At 47.1% G+C, this 14,607-nt stretch overlaps 1 protein-coding gene across 6 annotated transcripts in view; it reads right to left on the bottom strand.

Moving 5' to 3' along the window:
• Positions 1-14,607, bottom strand: part of LOC128880045 (uncharacterized) — a 170,845-nt gene that overhangs the window by 148,753 nt on the left and 7,485 nt on the right. For all 6 annotated transcript variants that reach the window (XM_054129702.1, XM_054129701.1, XM_054129705.1 and 3 more), the window contains one exon: positions 3,438-6,596. In XM_054129702.1, the coding sequence (XP_053985677.1) occupies positions 3,438-6,542 (3,105 nt within the window). In that variant the 5' untranslated portion in view covers positions 6,543-6,596. The remainder of the gene's footprint in view (positions 1-3,437; positions 6,597-14,607) is intronic.

The raw sequence follows: 14,607 nt of genomic DNA, 5'->3' as shown, positions 1-14,607 counted from the left end.
CTGCACAAATCGAATAACTCCATAAAACAAAAAGTTGAGTTGATCGATTCGGGCAGTGAACGGCTCATACCATATTGAAACTGAAACGAATATTAAAAGATCATAGTTGAAAACTTGACCGTTCATTCGCGATAGCCTTCTGGTTATTTCTTGGCCGCTCGGTCTCAATGTGGGGCACCGCTTTTGTGCCAATAATCAGCTAACCACCGGTATTCACCGTGTCAAACTCGCATTAAAGAGAATAACGCGTCGAGGTCGCTGGATAAGTGGCCAGCCATTACTTTCGCGATAATCCTTTTTATGAAAACTGTCAGCCTTCGATTTCGGCCGCCGTTACGAAACAGGTTATAATTTCGCGAAATCCGTCTGCATTTTCGAGCGTCCATGACGTCTCGTAAATCCTCCAATTATTAGGGTGTCATACGAAACGTTGAATATTTCCTAGCTTTGTTTTAATCCTGTTACACTGGCAAGTTAATAAATAAATTTAAAAAGAGGATTACCATGTGATACAGAAAATCGACGTTAAATCCGACCACATTTCTCTAACCACCCTGTATAAGAGTCCGTTTCGTTCCGTGGGTAAAATCGCGACGAACCTCTCATTAATCTGTTCCATTAGCCACCCCCTTCCTCCCATTCGGCTTTGAATGCCGCCTTTATGAGCCACTACGAGAGTTTCGTAAAGTCCACGTGACGAGTCTTATCGTAGAAACGATGGAAATTCAACGGACGCACGGACTCCAGTAAACTTCGTGGGAAAGCAGGAAGAAAATCTACAGAAGAGGGGGATTACTTCATGCCCGGCAAATAGAAACGTACGTCTAAGAACAACTCTACGAGAACTCTGCTTCGAATCTACCAGAAAATAAAGGACTTCGAGTGAAATGTTCTAGGAAAATTAACCCTTTTAGACCTGTATTATTTCTTTTTTCTCGTACTAATATAATTTAAGTTTTAAGGTTAATTTGGAAAAAATAAAAAGAACTCTTCACAAATGAGGAGATTGCCCTAATCGAGAGTATCGGTAATATTAAAATTTGTGTCCTGGCTTGTTGACGCCAGGTCTGAAAATGGAATGTATCGCAAATGTTCCTTTCAAGATAAGAAATCGAGGAAGCACTGAACCAAGCAAGTGACGAAAATAAAAACATGATTAGATTCACAGTGTTTTCACGAACAGAAATATTTCCTCGTAATACTAAATGTTCCCAGAATACTAAAATAATTGTTTCCAGCGCAAACATCGCGGGCATAAAGCACCCCTCGGTATAGGGGTTGAGGTGTTCCAGAGTCGAGCGACCGTTTACCAAGCGGGAATTAATTTACGCAGTCCTCGAGGCGCGAGTTGACGCGAAAAGAAAATAAGGAGGGCCGAAACCTCGTTAAGGGTGAGTCTCGCGTTCTCCCCTTGGGCTTCAGGACGTACTAGCACGCGTGCTACAATTTATTGCATCTTTCTTGCGCGTTAAAGCGTACTATGAACCGCATACCTAATGTTCCGTTCCCGAGCTCGGCTGAATCATAAATCGTACGACTCTCTCTCCCTCCTACACCCAGGTTTCTTACGCGAAGTCGTGTCTCGAGATCGTGCACCTTGAAGAGCAACCACGAGCAACCACGAGCAACGAGACGCTACATACTACCCTCGTGGACAATAATTTCTATCGCATCTACCGTCCCTCCTTCGAACAGGGATGCAATTTATTCCTTGGGATTCTAATTATACGTGGACAGAGGCTTGATAAATTGATTTTGATTATAGATGTTTCCTTATTCCTTAACCCTTTGCACTTTGCAATTATATTTCAATTTCATTAGGAAGAAACAAATTCGCTAAAATACCAGTTTACGCTCACTTTTGTTGTATTTTGTCATTTTCAAGTGTATGGTATCTCTTGAAACAATTTCCTTCGCTGTTGATTTGGACACGAAAGAATGTCGAGTGGGACTCGGCAAAGTAGTGCAAAGGGTTAATTTTCTATTCCATCCAGATGAAATTGTACCCACGGTCCAAACAGTAAAAGTTTCGGTATTTTCGATCAACCCTCCACAGTTTTCAATTACAGCTACATTTTCCACGCAACAGTCTCGCCGCTGATGGCGGCAAGTTAGAGCAAATTCTCGCGGCACGGGCATAGATTCACGTAATTACCACACCGACGGTCCCGTTGGATTATACTCCGAGGCGAAGCGAACCATGCAACAATTTTCTATCGCGGTAGTTCCCAGAGCGGCCTGTTTACAACGCGTTTCGTCGAAAACACGAAGTTCGGATCGTCACGGTGGATCACGCCGGCCGCAGGAACGGAAATGGCTGGAAACTGCTGACAAAACGACGAACGAGAAAAGTGGCTCCCGCTGTAATGGCGGTTCGATGTACATCCGATGGAAATATAGAAGGGGGAATGGAAACGCGTCTCGGTTAATTCAGAGTTGTAATTACTGGAAGAACCGGCTGACTCGGCACGCGAAGCACAATGCACCGATGGAAACGGCGAATGTAATTATTGCTTTGCTGTCGGTCGTATCTTCCCGAACGAAGCTTATCGCGGATCGCATTAAAATTGGACCACCCGTTAACGGTGCCAAATTCGATTCGCGGTGAGCCTGGAGAACGCTCGACCTTCGAATAACAGGTGCGATTTTCGACCAAACGGGACACTTTTGGCGATAACTCAGGAATATTAATGAAATTTATGGAGGGGTGGTGTTGTTCAGGTGAGAGAAGAAGGGGTTTAAGTCGTCATTTTGGCGGGGGTGATGCTGCAGTTGGCAGTGAATGATTTAAGAAGTACGTGACCATGGAGTTCTGAGATATTTGTCGAAGTCGAAAAAGGGGTGGGTGGATGAATTTTTAATTATGGAACTGTACATTGTACATGGTTGATATTGGCTTTTTTAGACTATAATTTCTGTTAGTAAGAGTACCGAGTTCGTAATGCAGCTGGTCTCCGAGCAATAAATTTCATCAACACCTGACCGATACCTGTATTTAAATCACCAATCAAATTCCATAAAACGCAAACGGATAGGCGTGGAAACCCATAATTTCCCGCTGTAAGACGGACACGAAAGCCAAAATCCTCGTTTCCACCTGTAATTGAGATATCAGAATACCCATATCTATCAGACGTCGCTGTGCAATTACTCTAGCGGGCTGAATCGCGCGGTGTAATTCAGGCTGGAAGGCGTCGGGCGTCGCGGGCGTTTAAAATATGGCTCGCGACGGAGAAAGCAGTCGAACGCGGCGCGAAACATCGTTTTTCCGCGGAGCCCCATCGTGTGCAATTATCGCCGGGAAAAATGCTCGCGAGCGCTGTAATTTGCAGAGCTAAAAACACGTGTCGATAACGGGGCTGGCAGCGTTCGATCGACGCCGGGGCGTGGAGCGAACTATCAGCGCCGAGGATAAAAGAAAAGCAGTTATCACTCACCGCTTTCACGGAGTCGTAGTCCCCCTTCCTCAGCAGATCCATCAGCCTCTGCCGCTCCATTTCTTCCTTCGTCACGTACACCTTGGCCACCCTGAATCGAGCGTCCTGGAGGTTTTCGTAGTCATCGCACAGGACGTTGTGAAACCCTATGGGCCTCTGGTGAACCGCGTGCTCCGCGATCTTGTCGACCACGACCAGCTCCGATCTCGAATGCTCGGATTTCGGTAGGTCCTGCTCGAACTGAAGATTCTTCACCAGAACTTCGTTCACCACCTCGATCTCTCTAGAATTAGTCTTTTCGTTCTCGATCTGATCAGGTTTCGCAGCATCAGGACGAAGCCTGGACTCCGACGCCTCGCTTCTTCCTTCCTCGACCTTCGACTTCTGCCTTTCACTCTCCAGCTCGTCCAGAGGTATCGTGGCCGTAGACAGATTGCTCCCTTCCCGGGTGTGACAGAATTGACTCCTGTCGAGCGCGTTCCCGTGATCATAAGGGACCTCGAAGTCCTCGAGGATCATGATCGGTTCCGCAGGTTTTTCCTCCTGTTCGTTGCCCCCCGACGAACCGGTCTGGCTCGTTTGGACGCTGCAGGGGGAGCAGGACGAGTGGAACGTGACGAAGGTCCTCACAGGCTCGTAGGACGGTTCCTTCCTCCTCTCTGGCGATGCCCTAGGTCCTCCGTTCGCCTGGAGAACCTTCTGACTCAACTCGATCTCAAGATACCTACGCACGGATGCTTCGCTCTTCTGATCGTCCTCCTCGATGGTCTCCAGGTGCTCGTACCGCGATTCACCGATTCGTTCGTACATTTCCTCTTCTCGCTTGTCGACTTCCACGGGTTCCTTGGGAGGCATCTCAGCGGCACCTCCCTCGCCATAGGCGGAGACCTGCGACGAAGGTCGCAGAATGGACTCGAGGTCGTCGGCGTGGATCACCTGGGGCTGCAAGCTGCGCTCGTAGATCTTCTCCACGTGGATCGGCGGGGAGTACCTAGCCCTAGATGTCTCGTTTGACGATCTAGACCTGGCGTTCTGCTCGTTCAGTTGCTGGAGGGCGGCGTACACGCGGTTGTTCGGCTTGAAGGTGGACGGAGGTGATGCGATAGTCGATACCTTGCCTCGATCGGTTTTAGCGTCCTGAGGACAAGGGACCTGCTCCTTTCTAGGGAGAACAGGAGGTTTCCTAGCTTCTGGCGGCAAATTCCCCGCTTGAGGATTCCTTCTCGTGACTCGGGACTCCTGTTGACCTTGGATCGTGCGGACACGCGCGCCCACGGTCTCCTGTCTCGTCTGGTCTATTCTGCTCTCTCTCTTCTGCCTGGTCTCCATCGATTCACCGATAATCCTCCTCGAGGCTTCCATCGATTTACAGGCGGCATCAGCTGCTTTATCGCTACCTCGCGGTGAATCGCTCGTGAGAGTCGGCCGCCTACTTTCTCCGTCCTTATTTGGCGAGATCGGCTCCTCGCCTTGGTCGCCAAGGTTGCTCGGGCCCTTCGTGGCCAAGCAGCTACCTCCTCCCCTCGGCCTCTGGCCTGTCTCTTCCTTAACGAGCGGCCTCGTCCCGCCGCTCGAGCTTTGATCGTGGGTCTGGGATCGCTTCAACGACGCTCGCCTGCAGGGGATCACCGCAGTTGTCGTCGGACTGCCGGTAGCCGCGACGGTTACCCCAGATATCCTACCGTGATCCGACTCGTTTCTGGTCTTTACCAAACTCGTCGCGACTTTACTGCGACAGTTCTTCTCTGGCTCGGCGATGCTATCCTCGTTAGGGGAGTCCAATCGTCTGGATCTGAAACTGGAGCTCAAAGGACCTCTCTGAGGGATCCTCGAGTTAGTAGACGGGCTGATGTCCCTGGATCTGACGTTGTTCGACGCGCTGAAACCGTAATCGTGCTGTTTACCCCTGTTCTTCAGGGCTAGGTACTCCTTGTAGGTCCCCCTGCTGGTGTTCACCGCGACGTTCGCTTTGTTCGCCTTGTCCACCTTCTTGTCAGCGCGACTGAGGTCGTCGTAGCTCGACGAAGTTCCGTTCGACTTGTCCCTGCCCTCGTCGATCGACCTGGACCTCGAGTCCTGGCGATATCGCCTCTGACTCTTCTGCTCGGCGCTGCTGTTCGACCGCGTTAACGGTTTCTCTCTAGACGCCGGGAAATTCTGGCTCTGAGCCTGGCTCAGCCACTCGTCCACTCGCTTCTGAACTTCCCCTTTGCGAAGCAGCACTTCCGGAACTTTGCTACGACTGGCGTCCACTGTTATCTGGCCGGCGCGAGGAGGACAATCGTCTTCTATCGGCGACGCTGGAACGCGTTTCACGGATTCCTTCTGCCTCTCACGCGACCGCTGCCTCACCTGAGTTTGCTGGTTTACTTTTAGAACTGGCTGGGCCTTCTCGCGAACGGGAGAACGTTTGGGATGCGTCGTCGTCACCGAGACCCGAGACTTGTCCTGCTTCTTCTGCTGGTCCATCATCACTGCCTCGAAGTTCGACACGCTGATGCTCTCCACGTCGCTCAAATCGGACGATCTCCTGTAGTCGAGGTCCTCGTACTCGTCCAGGATGTTGTTCACGGACTGAGTGTCTATGGAACTAATGCTCTTCGACTTGTTCCTCACTACACTCTCGTCGCTGCTGGAGTAACCGTGATTCTGTTGTTGTTGTTGGCGATCGCGACTCAGTTGGCGTTTTGGACGAGTCTTGGGCTTCTGATATTTTAATACCGCGTTTTCATAGCGCTGCAGAGGATTCTCGGGCGCGGTATCCACCGTTTCGATTTTGTTTCTTCTCGCAGCAGGCGCCTGGCGGACGTACCTATGCTGCGGGGACACTTTTTGACCCAACATGGCTCCTCTTTGTAAAGGAGAAGGACCTCCCTCTCGAGGATCGATCTCCTGGCCGTTTTTCGATTGAGCTATCGAACGAAATGTCGCGAAACTCTGAGCGCATCGCGAGCCGAGGTTCGAAGCGGCTTCCTTCGTCGACTCCCTCCGCGCGACGTTCGAGCGGACGCGATGATGGTCGATGGCCGGCGTTGGGCCATCCTCGTCCACGAATGGAATGTTGTTGCCGGCGGTTAGGGTCTTCAGGATTATTTCATCGTTCATTTTCGACGGGATCGCATCTTCCCCTCCGAGCTAAGGGGGCGCTCCTTTGTCCTCCTGGAATCAAGAGAAGTCGTTAGTGGTGGAGGTGGATAGAGAATAGTTGAAGCAAAGTTGTTCAAAGATCAAATCGAGCGAAGGAGACAGAATTACACGAGTCGAAATGCACTACTCTATTTATCTGTATCATACAGAATGGACCAATGCATTAAAATAAAAACAAAGTTGACTTTAAAAGCGTTATTTCAATCTGCAATATACTTTGAGACCCATTCGTAATTCGAACGTTAAAGGTTGTTTTGGAGAACGGTTTAGCGCCACGGCAAAGACGGCGCTTCCGTAAAACGGTCCTTTGACAGGCTTCCGGTTGAGCCGCACGTTTCGTCAACGGAGAAATTTCCGGTTGTTGGCCGATATCCGGTCGGAATTAATTCGATTTTCGGGCCTTGGTCGCATTAGGTATCGTAACGGTCGGCCACGCGCTCGTGCGTCGAATCGTTAAAGACTATAACGACCGTTTGAAATTCAATATGGCTGTCCGGCGGCCGCACGGTGAATATTGACTATCGAGAAGTACATTTGCCTGGGCCATGCATATTTATTTCGTCGGTGATCTGACAAATTGATCGCCTTAACGCTGGTTCGTTGCGAACATGAATTACTCGATGTAGCTTCTCGATAAAAAAAAAAAGAGTAGTCGATAATATTGGACGAGATTCTGAAGTTGTTTACACGCGTAGATAGATTAATTCGAACGTTCCTGAGTGACATCATAACTCTCTCAAATATTGAATTGCTTGTTTTCAATTTACGATCGAATGTACAGATTGATTTCAGTGGATTTTTTTCCATCTGCGATTTTTGATTGTTAAATAAAAAAATATTTATATAAAATTGACAATGAAACCGGAAGTTACTGAATTTCACGTGTATTCGTTTCATATTTTATAAATAAACGAAAATATTGATTGCCTTGTCGGTGTTTTGTTTGAACGAAGATAACTTTACGATTCTACCTCGGTAATCGAATTATTCCGAGCCTCTAATAGACAAAGGAAGCTGAAAGCACGACTAGTACAAACCTTCGCGGATGTGCTAAAATGTTTCGCAAACAAGATCTCCAGGTCTGAATAAACATTTAATCAAAGCAATCGCAGCTCTTCCGCCTCCGCGGATTGCTACAGGTTTGCCGCGATGTTTCGCAGCAATTAGAGCAGCTCCTGCCAGCTACACGTGATTGCAATTCCGCCCCATACGATCGGGCCTTGATGTGACAAGGCAGAGCCGCTAAATTTCATTTATGCTTCGCGTTGCCGATCCTCTCTGTACTTCAAAGTTAAACGAAAATATACACAGCCGCGTTAAGATACTATTCAAACAAAGACAACTCTCTCGATGTACCTTTTCCACTAGTGATCGAAGTATTCTCAGGCCCTAACGAACAAAGCCTACTGAAACACAAGCCTCTAGGCACTAAAATGATCCCCAAACAGAACCTCCACAAATATTTAATCAAAGCAATCGTAGACCTCGCGTTTTCATATATTGCTAGGGGTTTGCCAGCATGTTTCACACTCCCGAGAAGGATCGAGAGATGAATTAAATTAAATCGCCCCTTCAAACGTACTTCTCCAAACGATTCCCACGCGGCTCCGCCCTCGAGAGCGATCTCCTAGCTGGAATTTCCACTTTTAGATCGTCGATGGAGATACACGATCGTGGACCACCGCGTGGCGGATCCTTCCTGGCTCCTCTCTCCAGAAAATGACCCACAATTAAGACGTTGCCACGGAGTAGAAAGCGTAAGCGTGGAACGCGAACAGAGGCTTGGCGATCGCTAAACGGGCCACAAAAGCGTTTCTTTTTCGAGACAATGCCAGCCACGCCACAATGCTCGAATAAAAAGAAATCGAAGAGAAGAAGAGGGGCCAGGCCGAGAGAGAGAATGGTACGAAACAGAAGGTTCGCGTAATTATGATCTTGAAGAGAGAAAAAAAAAATATATATATATATATACATTCCCGCCCGGAGCTACAACGCGTCCCTGAATGCCGGCGTTTCACGCTCGACGCAAAAACCTATTTTTCGGATGCACTGACCCGGATCTTAAATCCGTCGGTGAAACCATTACCGCCATCGAGTTACGCGGCGAATAACAACGCGGATTCGCGAGCAACCCGCTGGAATGACGCTACGAGAGCATCGTCATTCGTTACTAATCCCTCGCCTGGCTATTCCGACGCGATCACGGTCCGATGCAACGCGCAAACATTGACTGCTACCAGTGCTTATCAAACTATGCAATTATTTCTTTTTAATTGGATAATTCGTATCATTTCAATAACATTTTATTATTTTCTCTTTATCTTTAATCAACATTACTTTCTCAGCCCTTATCTGGCTACCCTCTTTCCTTTAAGGCCCGACAAGCCTCGGGAAAGCATCTTCTATAAAATTCCCCAAAGCAATATTGTTTGAAGTTGGCCGCCGTCGTGCGCGGGGTGTTCCCATTTGGAAATATTGCTAATCGACAAAAATGCAGCCGGCAAGGTTGCATTTCCGCGATTAACGGGATCGCGGGATTCAAGCGTGCGCTCGCGATTCAGTGACCCTAATAGCGAGCAAGGATGCATCGAGGTGATTTGCCACGATTACCGCGATTACGCTGCGCCGCTCGCGAGATCCGGCGATATCGTCTCGTTAACGCGAGCGGACTTATTCGTGATTCCCCCCCGTCTCCCCCTTTTTGCCTTCCACGGACAATTACCAGTAGCGATATTTCCATACTTCGCACGGCTAGCTGAAACGGCGATATTTCCATATTTCGCGCGATTAATTAGTGTGGCGATACGCCGGGACTTTGATTAATCGCGGAAGCGTGGATTGAAGAACGGGAGGAGAAGCGAAACTGTATTTTATGCGGAAAATAAACGCGTTATCCAGAGGTATCCTTTTTTAGGATATGTATATGTCTCACGAGTCTATTTTGTTCATTTTATACCTATAAATCCTTTGGAAGTTGACTTTCTATCCTTAACAAATCTTCTACTTCTAATATTCTGTCTTGGTCTTTATTTTTATATAGCAAACTATTTGAAGTAAGTTAAATTCGTATTCGATACCAAATTACTGATAATTCAAGTAGTAGGTAAATTTGCCATTCCTGGTCAAAGTACGCGCGTTTACGACGGCAAATAATCATACCTCGATTAATCGAGATCCCACCGTGCTTCCATATTTCTGCTCTATCTTGACTCCGTTGTTCCAGAAATAATGGTAGAACCGATTCAAAATGGTTTGCATTTCTCTTACCATAAAATCTACACTGCGATTTGCATAACCAGGGAACGATCTCGTCTATCGCTAAAAGGAATATATCCACGTCGATATCGAAATGGGCCACAACCAGAGATGGACAGAATTTTATTCCAATAAGACGCGTAAGTACTCCGTATAACAATTTATTCCCAACATTCGATCGAACGTTTACGGAAATAGCCTTGCCTCGAAAGCATTATACATTATTCAAACTGCAATATTTATATCATTCGGATTGCCATTTATTAAACAGCTCGCTTGTTTCACTTAAACTTGTTAGTCGATCCACTTTGAGATAAATTGTTTTCTCGATTCCAAATTATTTATCCGACAAAGAATCTCGCCCAGGTCTAGCCATAACTCGAGAGGAACCATAACTACACGACGATTCGATTCAGGTTGGTCGGATCAGCATAATCTGGGCCTAGATTGAAGGACCGGATCTCGATCGAGGTCTGCGCCGGTATCAAAGAGTTAATTCGGGTTGGGCTCGACTCTTGGACTACTGGCCATCGCCGCGTCCAAAGAAAAACTTCCAGAGCCTCTAAAAACGCTGGGACCTCTCGTCGAGCGCCGGCTTTCCTTGGGAATACATTTGCATAAATTTCATACCGCCCGAACGTAAAACCCGCAACGGAGAATTCAGGACTCCGAGAAGACCGAGATGGATTCCAGACGAGTGAATCTACAGAGCTGAGATACGGATGGACTCATGGGCTCCGTTGACCAAACAATAGCAAGTTTCAGTTATTTCTTCGATATTTTTCAAGCATTGGGTGTCTGATACAGGGTACTACAAAAATAATAATAGCGAATCTCCTAGGAATAAATACTGAAATTGTATCAAACATCACTGCTACAAGAAAATTTATCGATGCTTCGCTATTAACCACTACGACAGGTCTAGTAAAATTAAAATTACAGTAATGCAACCTCGCCCAACTCAGATCTAATTTCACCTGCAAATTTTTCTTAACTGCCCAATATCAAACACTAAGTAAAACTATGACTACTATGGTCTAAAATCAAGAAACGAAATGCCATCAGACTCTTGCTTTCTCGACTAGTAATTACGACACGGAATCGTGTAAAAAACGCTCCCTCTGAATACCAAGCGCGATCCGTCCGCATTCTAATCGTCTGTGCTCGATCATCGCAGCCTCGAGCTCGCGGATCGAGATGCGGATCGAGGATCGAGGGGGACCACACGCGCGGCGTCGACGTCTCGTCTCACGTTTCGCGTGGAACGATCCAACCATCGCGCGTACGCGAATGCTAATTGTACGAGTGGTCGATACACTTTCTTCGTTTGCGATTCGCGTCGCACTTGTTCACACCCGTGAATCGCACCCACGCGGAGTGTGGGCTTCTTGCACACAGCCAGATGGACGAATGCGCTGGCACACGTAACCAGGGATGGGCAGAATGTTAATCGCTAAATTTATGCCATTAGACAAGTAGTTAGGTAAGAGTCGGTCTCAACACGAGAGTTGTTGACACATGGACTGCGAGGTTCGAGGTGTATTCAGGCTTGTGATTATTAGAATTTCTACTGATTTTATGGGGAAAAAGAGATATCAAAGCTAGTGGCATTTATATAGAAGTATTTTCAGAATTTTTAGTGAAGAGGAAATTTTGGTTTAAATAACTCTTGTGTCGAGACTGACTCGAGCAAAACAGTGATTGGACCAGTGATCTCTATAATCATGAAATAAAAACTGAAACAGTTTTCTACATTAAAATTTCCTTCCTCGATATTCTCTTCCCTCCTTCCAATAAAAATTCCGGCTAACGTATCACAGCCAACCCCTGCAAAAGATCGGGACTTCATCAACCGTGTACCGAAGCAAATAAGAATGTGAACAAGCCCTGGTCAGAGTTTGAGAGGCACTGCTCCAAAAGAAGCATCTCGTCTTTTAGGAGCTCTACTTTCTTACCGAGCAGCGCACTTCATCTCGAGAAGATCCACAAGCGAGAACCGGAGCGGAGACGAATGATTCGTGCCATTTATCGCGCGCCACGAAACGTAAAAAGATTGCCGGCGAGATATCGTCGAAATAAATGATAGAAGACTTGGAAAAACTGTGAGACGTCACGCGTGGACGGGCAAGAAACTATGCCACGAGGGTGTTACCCGATTTATTCGCTTCCGGACCACCCGGGCACACGTGGTGTAAATAAAGGCACCCCTATCCATCGAGGAAGCATTTCTTTACAGGCGTCCTCGCCGATGCAGCCTTCTTTTAAGGGTCCATGCACAACCAGGTGAAGAATATTCTCACATTTATTTTTCACGGTAAATTTCTCATTTCTCTAACTTTTATTTATAAATGATTTCCTTGATGGTTTCCCTTAAATGCTTCTGGAGCGTCGTCAGGATCAGCGTGACGTCTCCGAGGATGACAGTGTTCGCGTGGGCGTCTCGAAAGCGACACATCGATGGGGAATGAACCGTGCACACTGGCAATTAATCGAGGCAGGAATGCGAGAGAAGAGCGACGTGGGCAACCGACCGTGGCACGGTTTTTTAATGGGTTAATAATCGTTGCACGCATCAATCGCGAAAACACTCGTACCCGTTAGAGACGCTCGTTAAGCGAGCTCGTTTCGAGGGGCTTGTGCACGGTGCTTAAACCTTTTTGACCCCTCAATTGATCGCGCGACGAGATCTTTAATCTCGTTTCTGCCGCGTCCCTCTCTTTCCCTGCGTCTACCCGTTTCCGTTCCGTGATCGCTCGATCCTCCGTGGGATTCGAGCGCGAGGCGTTACGCGCAAATTTCGAGATAATTTTTGAGAAATTTCCGCAAGAAATTCGATGTTTCGTCGCGAGGAAAAATGTTTAAATTCGCCGCGAGGCTGAGGGGGTGAAGCGCCGCGGGAGTTTCTTCGAGAGAAAGCTTGAAAATGATAAATACGATACAGGTCAAGGACAAAAAGCGGGACGAAGGCCGTTGAAGAGGACGACGGTTTTGCCCAGAAGCGTGATAAACGAATTTTTGGCCCGTCAAATCAAGATGAAGTCTTCGCGAGGATGAAAAACCTCCTGGCGGACTCCGCCGTATCGGTCTGATAATGTCGAACCATTAATCTTTCTAATGGATCGACGCTCACCTACGTGGGACGAGATAATGTTGCTCCTCGACATAACTTAATCCCATACACGCGAACCTACAAGATGTACAAACAACAATAATACGTTTATCGCGCCGAGGGGAAGCTTTGATTACCTCCTCGAGTGGGTTAACCTGAATCTCTTGTATGGAACAGCGGAGAGCTTTTATTAACTCGTGCAATTTTTATAAAGGGGAATTTTCATAATTTAGAGGTAGGAAACTGGTGCATTCCAAAAGAACGTCAATTATTTCGATGTTAACACATTCGCGACCGCTGACGTGAATTCGCGTCACTTCAAATTCCATTCCTGGTTATGAACAAATTATGAAAATCTTTTTATTTTATACGAAAATTAAAGTCTGGATAAAATTATACACCCGCAATGTTTTATTAAGACGCGATTAAAATACATAGAACGTCTCGTTTTTTTCCAGCGAAAGACGTAAATTTCCACGCGGAAATACCGGAACCGTTCGAATATCAGTCCTTCTTCGAAGTCCTACAATAATAACGGGGTACACGAGCGCAACCGATGGATGTCGATGATAAAACGAGCCTCGCCCCAATATTAAAACTGGGGAAGTAATTCCTTTTGGAGCTTTTTCCGTTCCCAATAGATCGCATTACAGTCCTTTTGACCCTTGGACGAACATTCGGGGCTGCATTAATCAGCTTGGAGCGAATTTCTCCGGATCACCGAGGAATTCAACGAACGCGGGAACGAGGAGCGTTTTCAGGAGAAATCGAGGAAAATGATTTTCCTCTAACTTGGGAATCGCCAGTTTTCCGTGGAAAGTCTCCCTTGGATGTATCGCGTGGCTCGACAAACCGTATCCGTTTTCTATTCTTCTCTTCGTGGTACCATCGACGAGTGCCTTCTGAAAACACTCGATGTGCCCTTTCACAACCTTCTCCCCTGCCGCGACCCTGAGCCAATGGGCTATTCACGGCCCTGCCAGGGCTGGCCTTTGAGGTGCATGACCTGTGCAACTGCACCGGGAGAGAAAGATCGCCGCGGTAGAAATGCACCGTGAAACGATCGCTATTTCTGCTCGCGTTGCGTGTGCTCCCTTTGATCGCTACTGTTTATCATGCACGGGAGAACGTTTACGACGACCTATTAGCTACAAATTAAGAAAGAGTCCGTGGCTTTGAAAACGTGCTCGCGACACAGTTTCACCATGGGCAGGCTCCGAGGTTTATTAATCCCGCCTTCGCTCGTTAATGATCCGCGGAGATCGGAAGCCGTAGATCCTTCACGGTCGCTGATCCCTTTTGCTTGCCCTCGTGCGAGAGAATTATTACTCGTAATTGGAATTTATACTGAGTAGCTATGTCAAGTGAATGAGACTCGAAGCTAAGCAAAAAGACAGTTTTCGAATCACCTAGTCTCACGGATTCAAGGCTTAATATATTAACCCTTTGAGTGGCAAGTTTTTGTGGAAATATTTTCTTTACACAAATTTAGTTTTTGTTAGTTACAAAGGAAGTCTAACGTGCCTTTAGTACCGTGTAAAAATATTATGAACCTTAAAAGAAAATTGACCGAAATATAGATTTTTGTTTAGAATCATCCATCTTTGCTTAAAATGGTACTCAAAGGGTAAAATTCTCTGATAAAATTTCCTCTTGAAG

Source organism: Hylaeus volcanicus, chromosome 7, assembly GCF_026283585.1.
Source record: "Hylaeus volcanicus isolate JK05 chromosome 7, UHH_iyHylVolc1.0_haploid, whole genome shotgun sequence".
Lineage (NCBI taxonomy): Eukaryota > Metazoa > Arthropoda > Insecta > Hymenoptera > Colletidae > Hylaeus > Hylaeus volcanicus.
The sequence above is the reverse complement of the archived record's forward strand: the minus strand, read 5'-3'. Positions and strand labels throughout refer to the sequence as shown.